The sequence below is a fragment of the Euwallacea fornicatus genome, chromosome 17 (genome assembly GCF_040115645.1).
Source record: "Euwallacea fornicatus isolate EFF26 chromosome 17, ASM4011564v1, whole genome shotgun sequence".
NCBI lineage: Eukaryota > Metazoa > Arthropoda > Insecta > Coleoptera > Curculionidae > Euwallacea > Euwallacea fornicatus.
In genome coordinates, this window is record NC_089557.1 from 4331155 (window position 1) to 4343617 (window position 12463).

General features: G+C 35.2%; 1 protein-coding gene across 4 annotated transcripts in view; it reads left to right on the plus strand.

Annotated features, from left to right (window-relative positions):
• The window catches only part of LOC136344591 (cysteine-rich motor neuron 1 protein-like), a 110599-nt gene extending 98818 nt beyond the window's left edge, over positions 1–11781 (plus strand). For 3 of the 4 annotated variants that reach the window (XM_066292209.1, XM_066292211.1, XM_066292210.1), the window contains 6 exons: positions 7566–7736; positions 7795–8005; positions 8669–8972; positions 9022–9271; positions 9324–9728; positions 9887–11781. In XM_066292209.1, the coding sequence (XP_066148306.1) occupies positions 7566–7736; positions 7795–8005; positions 8669–8972; positions 9022–9271; positions 9324–9728; positions 9887–10089 (1544 nt within the window). In that variant the 3' untranslated portion in view covers positions 10090–11781. The remainder of the gene's footprint in view (positions 1–7565; positions 7737–7794; positions 8006–8668; positions 8973–9021; positions 9272–9323; positions 9729–9886) is intronic. The other variant, XM_066292212.1, reaches the window with a different exon arrangement.
• The last annotated feature ends 682 nt before the right edge of the window (positions 11782–12463 follow it).

The following is a 12463-nucleotide window of genomic DNA, read 5'->3' on the forward strand; positions in this document are numbered from 1 at the left end:
AGTAGATACTCAAGGTTAATTAGATTTGGTATTTAGCATTATTGGTTTAGGATACGATGATAGATATTAAAAAGAATTAAGTTGAAATTGCAAACTTCCATTAATTGTATGAAGTACCATTTTTGTCATATGGTATCTTTCTCTACTCGCTTTTCTGTGATTTTAACTTTGTTGTAAAAATTCCGCTATGTTTCATTCTTGTCGCTCTTCATCACTCAATTAAGGAAATTTTGGAAATTTTCAATGACATTTTTATATTCATTGAAATTGTTAAAATGTGCGGGTTTCTAAGAAATTTATGGTATTGTAAAAGCATCAATTAATGGTAAAAATTATTCCAATAAACGATAATTATTATACTTTTCGTATCTGTTAAATTTTCAATGCAGTTTATCCACGGTTTTTCACTTGACTTTTGGAGAGTTTGAGAGAACTTTAATGCAATTTTTACACATATTTTGAAGACCAATATAAATTCATATAGTTTTACTCAATTTTTTTAAAGTGTACAAAAATTTTTAACTAATGTGCTCTAGCAGGCAGCCACAAGAAAAAAACAGTCAGTGTGTTATTTAGGTACGTAACCAAACATCAAGAGATGATTCTTTGGATGATTCTAAGGTGAAAAATTTATATAAATATCGGTCCGCTAATGCTTCGTTTTCAAGATACAGGATGTCAAACTTTTTTTTTAATCATCACAAATAAAAACTCCTAAATGACAAAAAGACGCAAAGTAATATCACACTGAAACTTAGTGACACTTTATAATGTATTATAGTACAGAGGAATCTTTTAAGCTACAGATTGCTCATTTTCTTTTACTAGTGGCGTGCACAGGGGGATTACCAGAAATTAAAAAAAAAATTAAAAAATAAATCGCTTTATTAAAACCATGTTTTTTAACAAAAAATATATTTAATAATAAGTAACACGAAACTTATAGTAGTCGCTGAAAACGTGCTCCTTCAATTTCAATGTAAATATTGGCTCATTTTATCATTAATTGCCGAATACATTAAAATATTTCCAACGTATATCTTATCTGATTAATTGAATCCTGTATCTGTTGGATTAATTATTTTTCAGTATTGGCGGGAGATCTATAAACGAAGGACTTTACACGCCCCGAAAGGAAAAAATCTAACGGATTTAAACCTGGTGACATGAGTAGCCATGACTGTGCTTAATGCGAAAAAATGTAATAGTTTTAAAAAAGTCAGAAGTGCGTAAATAACAATAATAACCATAACTAACACTATGGGATTTCAACAAAATTGGCCCAAGGATTATTAAGATTTTTCAGATATATATATTTTTTTTAAGTTTAACATCCTTTATCTTCAAAACAAAGTACTACCTACAAAGTAAATTTATAAAAATGTTTCATCTTTGAATCACCGTTAGAATCACCCCTTGAAGTTTGGCCACGTACCTAAACAACACCCTGTATAATCGGTATGAAGTCAGATACCCGGCATAGATTGGTTGGATCTATTTTGGGTGCCTGAGTAAAAACTAAGGAAAAAGTTAGGTCTGCTAAATGATGTGTTAAAACTAATTAAAGACTAAAAGCGGAAACGAGTTTTCTGCTTTCTAACTCACAATAAAAAAACGAGTTTAACTTGGGTCTCTATGTAGAAGGAATGAACAGACAATTCAAAGCTGCTGTAGTTTAATCAATATTAATGCAGCCCTAAATTGCAAAAGCTACCCTGAAAACTGCTTATTTTGCTCCGCATTGCCGATGTTGATCGATTTAGCATGAGTAAATATTTCAAAGTGTACGGCACTGGATATGTGGAAAACCAAACCTGGACAAGGAAATGACCATAACCGTGTGCGATACAGGTGACGGTTTTTAACTTTAATGGAAATGGATGGGTTTCGGTTACAACGTTTTGTTCTTTATCTCATCAGCAAAGTATGCGTGTGTGTATGGAGGGGTTCAAGCCTCGGTTCAGTGCGTATTATGCGTGTGATCTGCCATTAATCATTGTGTCTTTACCGTTGCTGGTATGGATATTTCTGGTGAGTGCTTTTCAATTGGACTTCGCGCCACGAAGGGAATTAGACAAATTTATCAATGTCTCAATCAATGATTTAAAAGGCCTTATTTGAAGCCCTTTTGGGGCGAGCAAAAAAACGATTTTCCAACCGATATTCTTCATATCGAATATGGAAGCCATTCGTCTTTCTTGCAATCCTCTTTATCTGCTATTTATATACGATTCCATATGGGTCAAAAACGACCTCAGTATTGGGAATTATATATTTTCATAGGAGAAATGAATAAAAATGGTTCGATTTCGCACATGCCACGGTTTGCTGAAAATCTACATATTTTCTCTGTTAGCTCGAATTTGAATTTCAGGTAATTTGAGATACCAAGAAAATGGCCAACATGAAGAAAGGATATGTATATAAATAATAAAACCGAGCAAGATTTGAATCACATAAGATTTCCCCGGAGATATTGCGGTATTTATTTGTTGGTCACTTTGCACTGACCATAGCTGAGAGGACTTTTATTTCCTGGTTGTTATTACATCCGGAGGAAATTTATGTTTTGCCTCGAGACGGTCAAGGAACATCTTTACGATGATATCAGCTTCCTAAACGTTTATTATTTACTGGAAACCAGAATGTTGTTCTCCGCAGATGAGAAACTCAGTATATGATACACCACGCCATTGTAAAAATAAATGGAATCGCAAATGGCTATCTCTCATTGCCTTGAGATTTGAATGGTTGCTCTGGCGTTAAGATTTCCCTGAAGAATTTTTGTTCCGCAAACGTTTTATTTCCTCGTTAAAGCTTATTCAAGACACCGAACTGTTCTTGTTTTCGACCGCAAATTATCCCTTTAACTTTAACTGTCTGATTGCATTGCTGCAGAAAATTCCCACAGTGAGACTAAAACTAAATGCCTCATATCCTGCGACAATACGGTCTTTACAGCACCACCATCAGGAAAATTAAAATATCTCTATAATACCATTGAACTAAGTTGAGATTTCCCAAAGAAGACATTCTGTTTAGTTATGTTAATTTGAGCGGTAAGGTAATTGAACTCTCCTTCTACTGGAATGAAATTTTACGTCAGCACTAAAACCTGGAAGATCACTCTTCCCGCATTTCTACCTCTCAAGACCTTCTCCCTTTAGCTTTGCCAGACTTTATATCATTCGTTCTCGGATATGCGCCGCATATTAATATATTCACTTTTATGTTGATCTTTATGCACTTTGAGTCAATGCTCCACACTTTGCATAAAAGGAAAACCTGGTTGGGTTAAAAATATTTGCTTCGGGTGATTGAAACGAAAGTCTGTCTTTCAGCCTTGTACAGAAATTTGATGTAACAAAAGAGAGAGAGGCAAATATTATCCTTCTGCAAAATGAAGTGAATCAATAGGCCACGAAGAACCATCTTGGGGGGAAACATGGCCTTGTGAGTATAAACGTTGTGTACATACGATTCCCTTATCAAACAGAGATGTCAGACAGGGGTCGATTTCGTTAGACAGGAAACATGTTGTTGTAAGTTCGTGAGAAGCAGTTTTATTTCGAAGCCAGCGATGTAGTACTAACACATGTCGGTGAAAAAAAAGTTTAAATAAAAAAGCAAAAGGAAGAATATACAAAGAATCCTAATCTATTTCTTCAGGACGTAAAATCGTAAGAAGTGCAACTAGGTGTCCTGAATCCGCCACAGAAAGAATAAGCACAATGCTTTCATCAAATATTGAAAATACCTCAACAAATATTGGTGGAGAAAAGGCATGAGACAAGAATGTCGTCATAAGCAACAATTACGCTAAGTGATTTCGTAAGGGTAGCTTTGGAATAACATCACCCGATATATAGATGTGATGCAATTTAATTAAACATATCCAGTTTCCAATTTATTCAAAATACATAGCCTATTCATGAAATCAATTTTTTGTACATGAGATAGGCATTAAAACGCCCCAGATTCGATATTACTCTCATATTTCATGGTTTTAACATATAAAATTCAATATTGCAAACAACTGATGGATATATTTATAAGTTTATTCCACAAGACTAATCTATTTTGCGGTCATAAAATCAAATTACGACCTTTTTGTCCTCCTTCGTCAATATTTGAAAATTATATTTAATATTCCACTCGTAACGACACATTTACTCAAACAAAAAGCATTCCTTCATATATGTATATCTACGGTGAGAGATTGTTTCTATTTCCAATTAGGGAAACCACAAGTTGCCTGCACCAAAACTTCTTACTATCCATTCCCAGTGTTATTTGGCTTTTTTAAAACAGAACTTACAAGGATTTTCAAATAAAATCACTTTTATTTTCTGTAACAACACTATAATGTTTAACTCGTATCATCAGTGGATGAATTTTACCAGTCCAATTAACTGTCGTCTGTCTCAAGACTACGATTATTGGTTGTAAGAGCAGGTTGATGTCACAGAATTCGGCCGGCCAGTAGCCAATTGTTCCTAGCATCTTCTATTTCACGTGAAAATGCATTAATGAGAAGTCGACAATCTCACTACCTCCTTTGAAAGTTCAAAGCTCCAACGTACTGACAAGGAGCTTTAGTCTCAACATCTCCAGGGATTCAAAGACAATCAGAGGCATTTGTATTCCCGTAACAGTTCTATCTAAATAACCTCGTCCTGTTTATGTGGGCTTTCATATATGGGTCCGTCGCTTAATTCGTTGCGTTAACTTCCCTAACTCTCGCCGACACACGGCTTCCATTGTGTTTGTTAGAGGAAGTTGAGAAGAGCGTATCCTGTGGGCCACCGATTCCGGCATGGAAACTTTGCCCATAGTTTGAGGAAACGAATTTACGAATTTTCCAGCAAAATTGATAAAATTAGGGCATGTGCCGTATGTTTACCCATGGTGAAAGCAAAATCGAGTATAAATTTAATTTTTCCATTATTGTGTGAATTAAAATTGTAACGCGCACAAGGCTTTTGAGCGCTGCAATATTGTACATTCATGTGACATGCATTTTTAATTACCCGAATAATTGGATAACCTGTAGGTGCACGTGGCATTTACAAATTAATACGTACGTGTTTTCAATGCATACAAAATTCAGTTAATCACATTTTGTCTGGAAAATTTGGTCACGATTCTATGAATAAATTAGAAATCGTCATCGCTAGAAAGCGTGAGGTTACGTCTTATTATCCTGAAAGCTATGCATAATTTCAGAGCCGCTGATATACATTTTTTGAATAGTTTCTCGGCTAGGAATTCAATTTTCACTCGCTCGCACTATGACTTTTCCATTCAGATCAAATAAATTTATCTTTCAATTAGAGAGTGATTCCTTTCAAGGATTACTCAATGTCTTCATTGAAAATTCCCAGTCAGATTTGAAGGGGTTTGATGAAATAAACTTTTAACGCGATGAAACGAATATTTTGATGAATTCGCAGTTTTTTAATGAGACTCTAGCGACCTCCCAATATATCTCACAGCTTGTATTCTGGTCGTGGACAAACAATTGGTATTCGTGCCAAAAGAACAACTCTGAATCTTGTTTTCTAGCCGCCATTATAACCAGTAGCAACGTAAATGTATTCGAACCTTTATCCTTCGTTAATTGATAGTTATAAACTCTCTGTTTAGAATAAATTTCGGGTGCAATCACCTTAAATTACCTGACGAACGCATATCGAGAAAGTTTCCAGTTTCTGAGAAAGTTCAGTTCTAGAAATAGTTGATAGCTGTACGTGGCATATAGTGTATGGTTTTGGATAGTTCAGGTTAGTTCAGATTGCGGTTTTGGATAGTTGAATATCACTCCAACCTTCAAATTTTCATTTCTTCAGTTTTCCTATTTTGATTTTTTCAGTTAACTCAATTCTAAAGCCTCTGTCCACCATCTGTCCAACACCGACCACAATTTTAGGCGCTAAACCTGTTCATGTTGCCGCATGCCGAAAGTGGCCTAAATCCCACGAAGCTGTTAATGCAGGCTTAATTATTATCGCTTGCAATGTAAACTGCAGTAAAAAGTTTTCGCTTGTCTAGATAAACTAAACCCGGATATGTTCCAATTAACCAGATAAGATCAGTTATCCCTGTTTGCCAATAAACTGCTATTATCTGATAGTCGCAGTGCCATGATTGTTCTAAATAATATTATGGCTTTCACCTGTAGACCTGTTAGAGACACATCTCAAGATAGAAATTCGCATTGAAATCCATGAGTAAATTTCGCTAATGTAACTTTGTTGAGAACAGTTTAGAGCCAACCTTTTCTAAATCAAGCTAGCAAAATCTCGGGGAAATGGATTAGCGATGAAAGCGTTAAGCCGTTAAAACGTCTCTCCTCGATATAAATTAAAAGAGAAGGCATTGTTTTCAAAAGGGCCGTCCCTTCTTGTGCTAATGAAACTAACACGGTCGGCCACTTCCACTATAGCTGTTGAAATCTTAACTCGTTTCAGTGGTTCACGCTTTGGATTTTATTTTGCATATTAATTTCCAGACGTTATTTCTACAGACTCTAGGGGCATCTATTTTTAACCAAATTTTTCTCTGGTCTCGAAACTTGTGAAATTAAAAAAGTAAAAAGGATAAAAGTATGATCTTTAACCACATTAAATTCAAGACGAACGCAAAACTTCCTAATTTTTCCAGACGGCAAATAACTTCTATTGAGTTACCAAAAGATAACATTCCAAAGCAATCCGTTTTTGGTATCCCTATACTAAAGACTAAACTAGTAATAAAGCTTCACAGAATCACTACCCATTGGTTTTAGAAGGCACAGATTTAGAGTTTTCACCTGCACGTATCTTCTTAATATTTTCTAAATATCCACTAGATTTTGCTTAATACATCCATTAAAAATCGAAATAAATTTTAACCACTTTTAGAAAACTCCTGCCCTGTATCCGTCTAAATATTCTAATTTGGGCTTCAGCCTGAATCAACGTTTTAATAATAATTCTCTGTTCATCCATTGTGAATCGATTTTCTTAAAATTTAACTGAAAATAACTTCACCATCAGTGTGGTATTTCTTCGGCTAAACCTTTAAATCTTAATTTTTAGCTTAATCCCTTACCATCTGAAACTTGATCAAGACTTGACAAAATTTGTTAAATTTATTACTGTTTTTTGCCTTGCGAATGTACACTGAAGATTATAACATCCTTCTATGTGGAATAAATGAAAATCGTATCACTTAAAGAGTCATTTTAGGATTTCAAATTGGGCCAAAATTACTTACTACTACATCTTGAATTATAATTTATCAAAATTTTAATACATTTTGGTAAAATCTTAATTTTTTCGTTCTCAATACTTCACCAAAAAATATGAAGTATTGATATAGTGAGAAAGACTTCCATTTAAACATAAAGCAAAATTGCATCACTGTAGACTATCGAATTTAGCTAAAATTACTTAATTAACTAATCTCCACCTACAGCCTAAATGTTTTACTACTTTTATGCTTATGAGACATTTTTATCTTAGAATGAATAATATATCCCTACATGTATATATATATTTCATTTTCTTACTTTTCTATTTCAGTTCAGGCAGCGCCCTCAATGGAAGCCTGTCCTCCCGACAGCAAACTCATCGACGATGCTTGTACCTGCAACCCCGACTCTTGTTTTAAACCTCCCTGCCTTAGCACCCTGGAGCTGGTCCTCAATGGTACGAATGAACCAGGCAATTGCTGCCCTCTTTACTCCTGTATCGGTAAATTATTAAACTCTACGTAATTCCTGTAAGGAATAACCGTAAAGTGATCCTGCAGGATGCAAGAACGAGACCCTCATCGAGGGGTTGTGCCCTTGCGCCCCTGGAGCCACCCTCAACAACAAGGGGGTGTGCGAATGTGTGGATAAAGAAAGACACTTGGTTGATGGGGAATGCAAGTGCAATCCACAACAGTGCGAACTACCAGAAATTTGTGATAGGAAGTCCGTTCCTACAATGGTTGAAGATGGATGTTGCAGGAAGACTCGGTAATAAAATTTTTCCTATCACACATACCTTGGACAGACGTATAGATTATCCTGAGCAACACGAACTAAAACTTTTGTTGTCTGATTCTGCAGAAACTCACATTTTAAATAATTGAATTGTCATTAAGGAAAACTTTTCACCATCCTTTAATTAAAGAACCAGATGAAAATTTCTCAGGAGATCAGAATAACTTAGACTACGCAGACTGCCTTGGAGTCACTAACTCAATATACTGGTAGCTTTATCGGGAAGAATACTCCCATGGAAACCTTGAAACTGACCTCTCCTATCTTAATTTAAGCATTCCCATGGATATTATTCTCTTGTTAAACTTGCCAATACATTGATCTAGTGACCTTATGGCTAGGAGAATTATTTTCATGACTCGAGAAGACTTTAGGAGACAAATTTCAGGAGCTTTGAAAAAACTAATTTAATCTTAGGAAAGAGGAAATTTAACTGAATTGCATTCTGACTAAAGTTGAGCATTCGCCGAATTTCTGAATAATCTGAACTAAACCTGAGAAACCGAAGGAATGTTTTATTTTTTAGTAACTCAGACCTACCTTTCGATAACCGTTCTTTAAGCCCCAACGCCCCCAACCCATTCATACGGCAACCCTCAATCCTTTTAACACTTTTTACTCTCACACTCCGTTTAGATGCGTCCCGTGTCCCCAAGACAGCGAATCCACAAATCTGGAAACAGATGAGTTGGAAGACCACTGCGTCTGCCTACCTTGTATAAACGATTGTGGCTTAAACAAGACTGTAGACATTAAGAAAAAGGGTACTGGGTTTCCTGGAAATTGTTGCGACCTTTATGAATGTAAACCGAAAGTGGAGGAAATGGACTGCGTGGTGGGCGACATCATTTACAAGAACGGAGATGATTGGTCTACAGACTACAAGCAGCAGTGCATGTGCAAGAACGGGTTTTCCCTGTGCCACAGCAAAGTGGAAGAGGTAGCTCTCATAGTTTGAGGGTTAGGGATACTATACGGTATTTTTGTAGCCTCCCCTGCAGAACTGTTGGGACGAGGCTGTGATGTACAGACACAACGACACTTGGCTCAAAGATCGTGGTTGTACAACATGTACATGTTTGAATGGGGAGCTGAAGTGTATTAGCCACTACTGCGACTTCAAGGAGAGTCAAATCAAGAATAATGGCACCGTCTCTTGTACAAAGAACAATATATTGTACAATCACCTGGAAAGTTGGACTGAGGTTGATGAGTGCTCCGAGTGCCTTTGCGAAAATGGTGAGTGATTTTTAGACGAATATTTAATAGTTACAAACTCAATATTCTTTAGGAGAAATAACGTGCACATCCAGGCCCTGTGAAGAACCTAAGGAGTCTTCAAACGTAGGTGAGTGCCAGACGCTGTTCAACTGCACCAAGCAGTGTGCTAACGGCTTGAGAATTAATAAAAAGGGCTGCGAAATATGTAAATGTAATCCATCAAAAGTCAGTCCGGAATTGCTCACCAAATATAACATCACATTGGGCGAATTGCTTAACATACTAGAGGATTACAGTAAAAGTAGGACAAGCACTAGTGCTAGTGACGAAAGTAGTAACTTAGAGGGTAGTACTTCGACCACCACTGAGAAGATCACCCTTATGCCCACTGTGGTGATCATTAGGCGCAATGGAAATGACCAGAAGACTGCCATTCGGGAAACCATGATCACCCCAGCGTTCTTACCCAAGGATGGTAAGTTCTGCTAAGTTGGTTTTCAGGAGTAACTTTGTTCAGATTCATAGTATGGGGCTTAATCATCATCTATTTGTATGTATTTTGTGGGTATTACTAACATGTTATTAATGTGGAAAACAATCATGGTGTAATACAAGAGAGGACCATTTTTGCAGATTCCCCCTTCTGGATCATTATCACAGTCGTAGCCATTTCAATAGTAATAATCTTCTGTGTCGGCCTTGGAGTCTACTTTTACAGAAATAAAAGGAAGTACAGCGTCACCCCCTCAAGGGGCAACTACCACTCAGTATTAAACACAACCTCTGACAACAACAACACGATAAAGAAGAATTCGATCAAATTCGAGAACGAATAAAACCCCAGAACTTTCTGTTGGTTTCTAATTTGTGATATTTTGACCGTCGATGGTGTGACATTTCGTTTCTAAGCCCTATAATGGATTTGTTTTGTCCTTTTGTGACAGTTTTTCAAACGAAAATCGCGTGCAAGAGGTGCTTTAGGGACATATTGACGGAAAATGTCCTACGGTTCGGAATGCAGGGTCTAAGTACGCATCAAAGAAATAAAAGCGACACAAAATAAATAAAATATTGAAAAATAACATGACACAATAGTTGCTTATAACTTTCGATCTCAAGAATTCAAAAATTGTTAAATACATTTTTGTATGTATCACAATTTTGTGAGTGTTATCTTTGTTCATCAAGTAACCTATCTAATTGCATCTCCAGCACAGTCACTTGTCACTTTTAATAATAGTTGTCAGATTGACGTCATTTATGCTGTCAGATCATTGGCAAGCATAGAAGCGAGGTTACTGACAATCAAGCATTATTTCTGCAAGAATTTGATAATTGACTTGAAAAAACTTTTAGCATGTTTTAATATTCTTTGATAAAAAATTTACCAATTCTTTACATTCAGATTCAGTTGCTCAGATCAAAAAATCATAAGTGACAAATGACATTTAAATACCTACGTTTCAAGTTACTAAATGGAGCCTCGCTTGTTAAGGTGTTGAAAAATATTTTTTTTAATTACAGTGTTTTGTTCCTATGATTAAGACTTTATTTACGTTAGTTCTGTAATGTGTTAAATTATTTTCATGTAGCTTTAAGTATCTTTAAAATAAGTAGTGCAATGCCAACTTTCCAGACTGGATGGGAGTATACGATTTTTTCGAAAATTTATCTTTTTTTTTATTGGCCGTTTTTGTAAGATATATTTTTGTATTTGCTTTATCCGTCTTTTTATTTTAGTTTTGGACTGGTTTTGGCACTCAGTATTTCAGTACTATATTAAGAATTTGCATATTATTGGGTAACTTTCGGCATAAACGTAGAGGGAACCATTTTTTGTTAGTTTTACATGGTACAAAGAACATGGTGATATAAGAGAGTAAGATATGTGTTTCAAGCGTGAACTCGAGTTAGTGATCCAGAGAATTGAGCCATCTTCATTTGTGCGATATTTGAAAAATTGCCACTCTTTTTTCTGCCTATAACCATTTATCCTGTACCCCGTAAAACAAACGAAAAATTAACACTCTTATATCTTTCAAAAAATTTATCTGGCTAATGGCTGAATATCGATATTTTTGTATATACTTTGTTAGTTGTAGTTTAAGTTGAAAAGTGATTTTTTTAAGTTTAGTAAACCCATTACTATAGTTCCAGCATTGCAAATTTTCAATATCTTTATAATATGTAGATATTACTCACTATTTTACCTATACCATTATCAAGTTCCAGGAACCTGTCACATTCGTTATGTACTAGAAAAATAGCACCACAAAAGCTCCATAACTTTTAGAGTAAAATTTCATATTACACTAACTGAAAAGCTTTTATAACACTATTCAATATTATTTAAATTTTAAGATAAATAATTATACAAACTATAACGAAGTATGAGCTTTGGGCAGTGATTTAGACGTTTAGTGTAGTGATGATAATGTAAATATCCTCAAGTTTAACATTTAAAAACTGTTACAATGCTATCCTAAAACATTAAGGAATTAAATAAAAACAGCTAAAAAGGTTGACAACATTTATTTATCTGTATTTTGATCCTTTATTGCATAAAATGTATCGTGTGTTCGGTTACGATAATCCACTTCACATCGCTCATTGCATTAATTTGCTCTGAATATATTAATTTAAATTTATCGGAACGCAGACCTAATAATAAATGAAAATATCAGTAATTAATTATTTTTCAGTTAATTATTAGCAAATCCTTGTGTTTAACAATAAAAAGTAAATTAAAATACCCGAAAACCGCTTAACAATCTGCAAATAAGCCTCGGGAAGAATTATTAGTTACAGACGCATTCCGTTAGGTGGCTCTAGGTATCTCATTTACTTTTCTGCTGGAATTAGATAAACCAATTGAAACCCGCTAGATGGGGCCACGTGCATAATCTAATAATTAAAATCTTTGTTGATTAATTGACATTCACCGTTGTCAAGAACTCAAGAACGATCCTCTACTGAAATTTGTTCCTTTTATTCCGTTCCTTCATACAACAGATTTGAAAAAAGATAGTCATAAAGGTAACTACAGAATAAGTGGATGAACTGACGAGAGGAATAAAAAATTACTGCATTTGATTTGAAGTTGAATGGAGAAGTTGATGAATGGGTTAAGGTTCCCCTCAGTAATGGGAAGAATGCATGTACAACCCATTCACGTGATAACTCGCAGTGGAGATAAATTGAAAAACATCA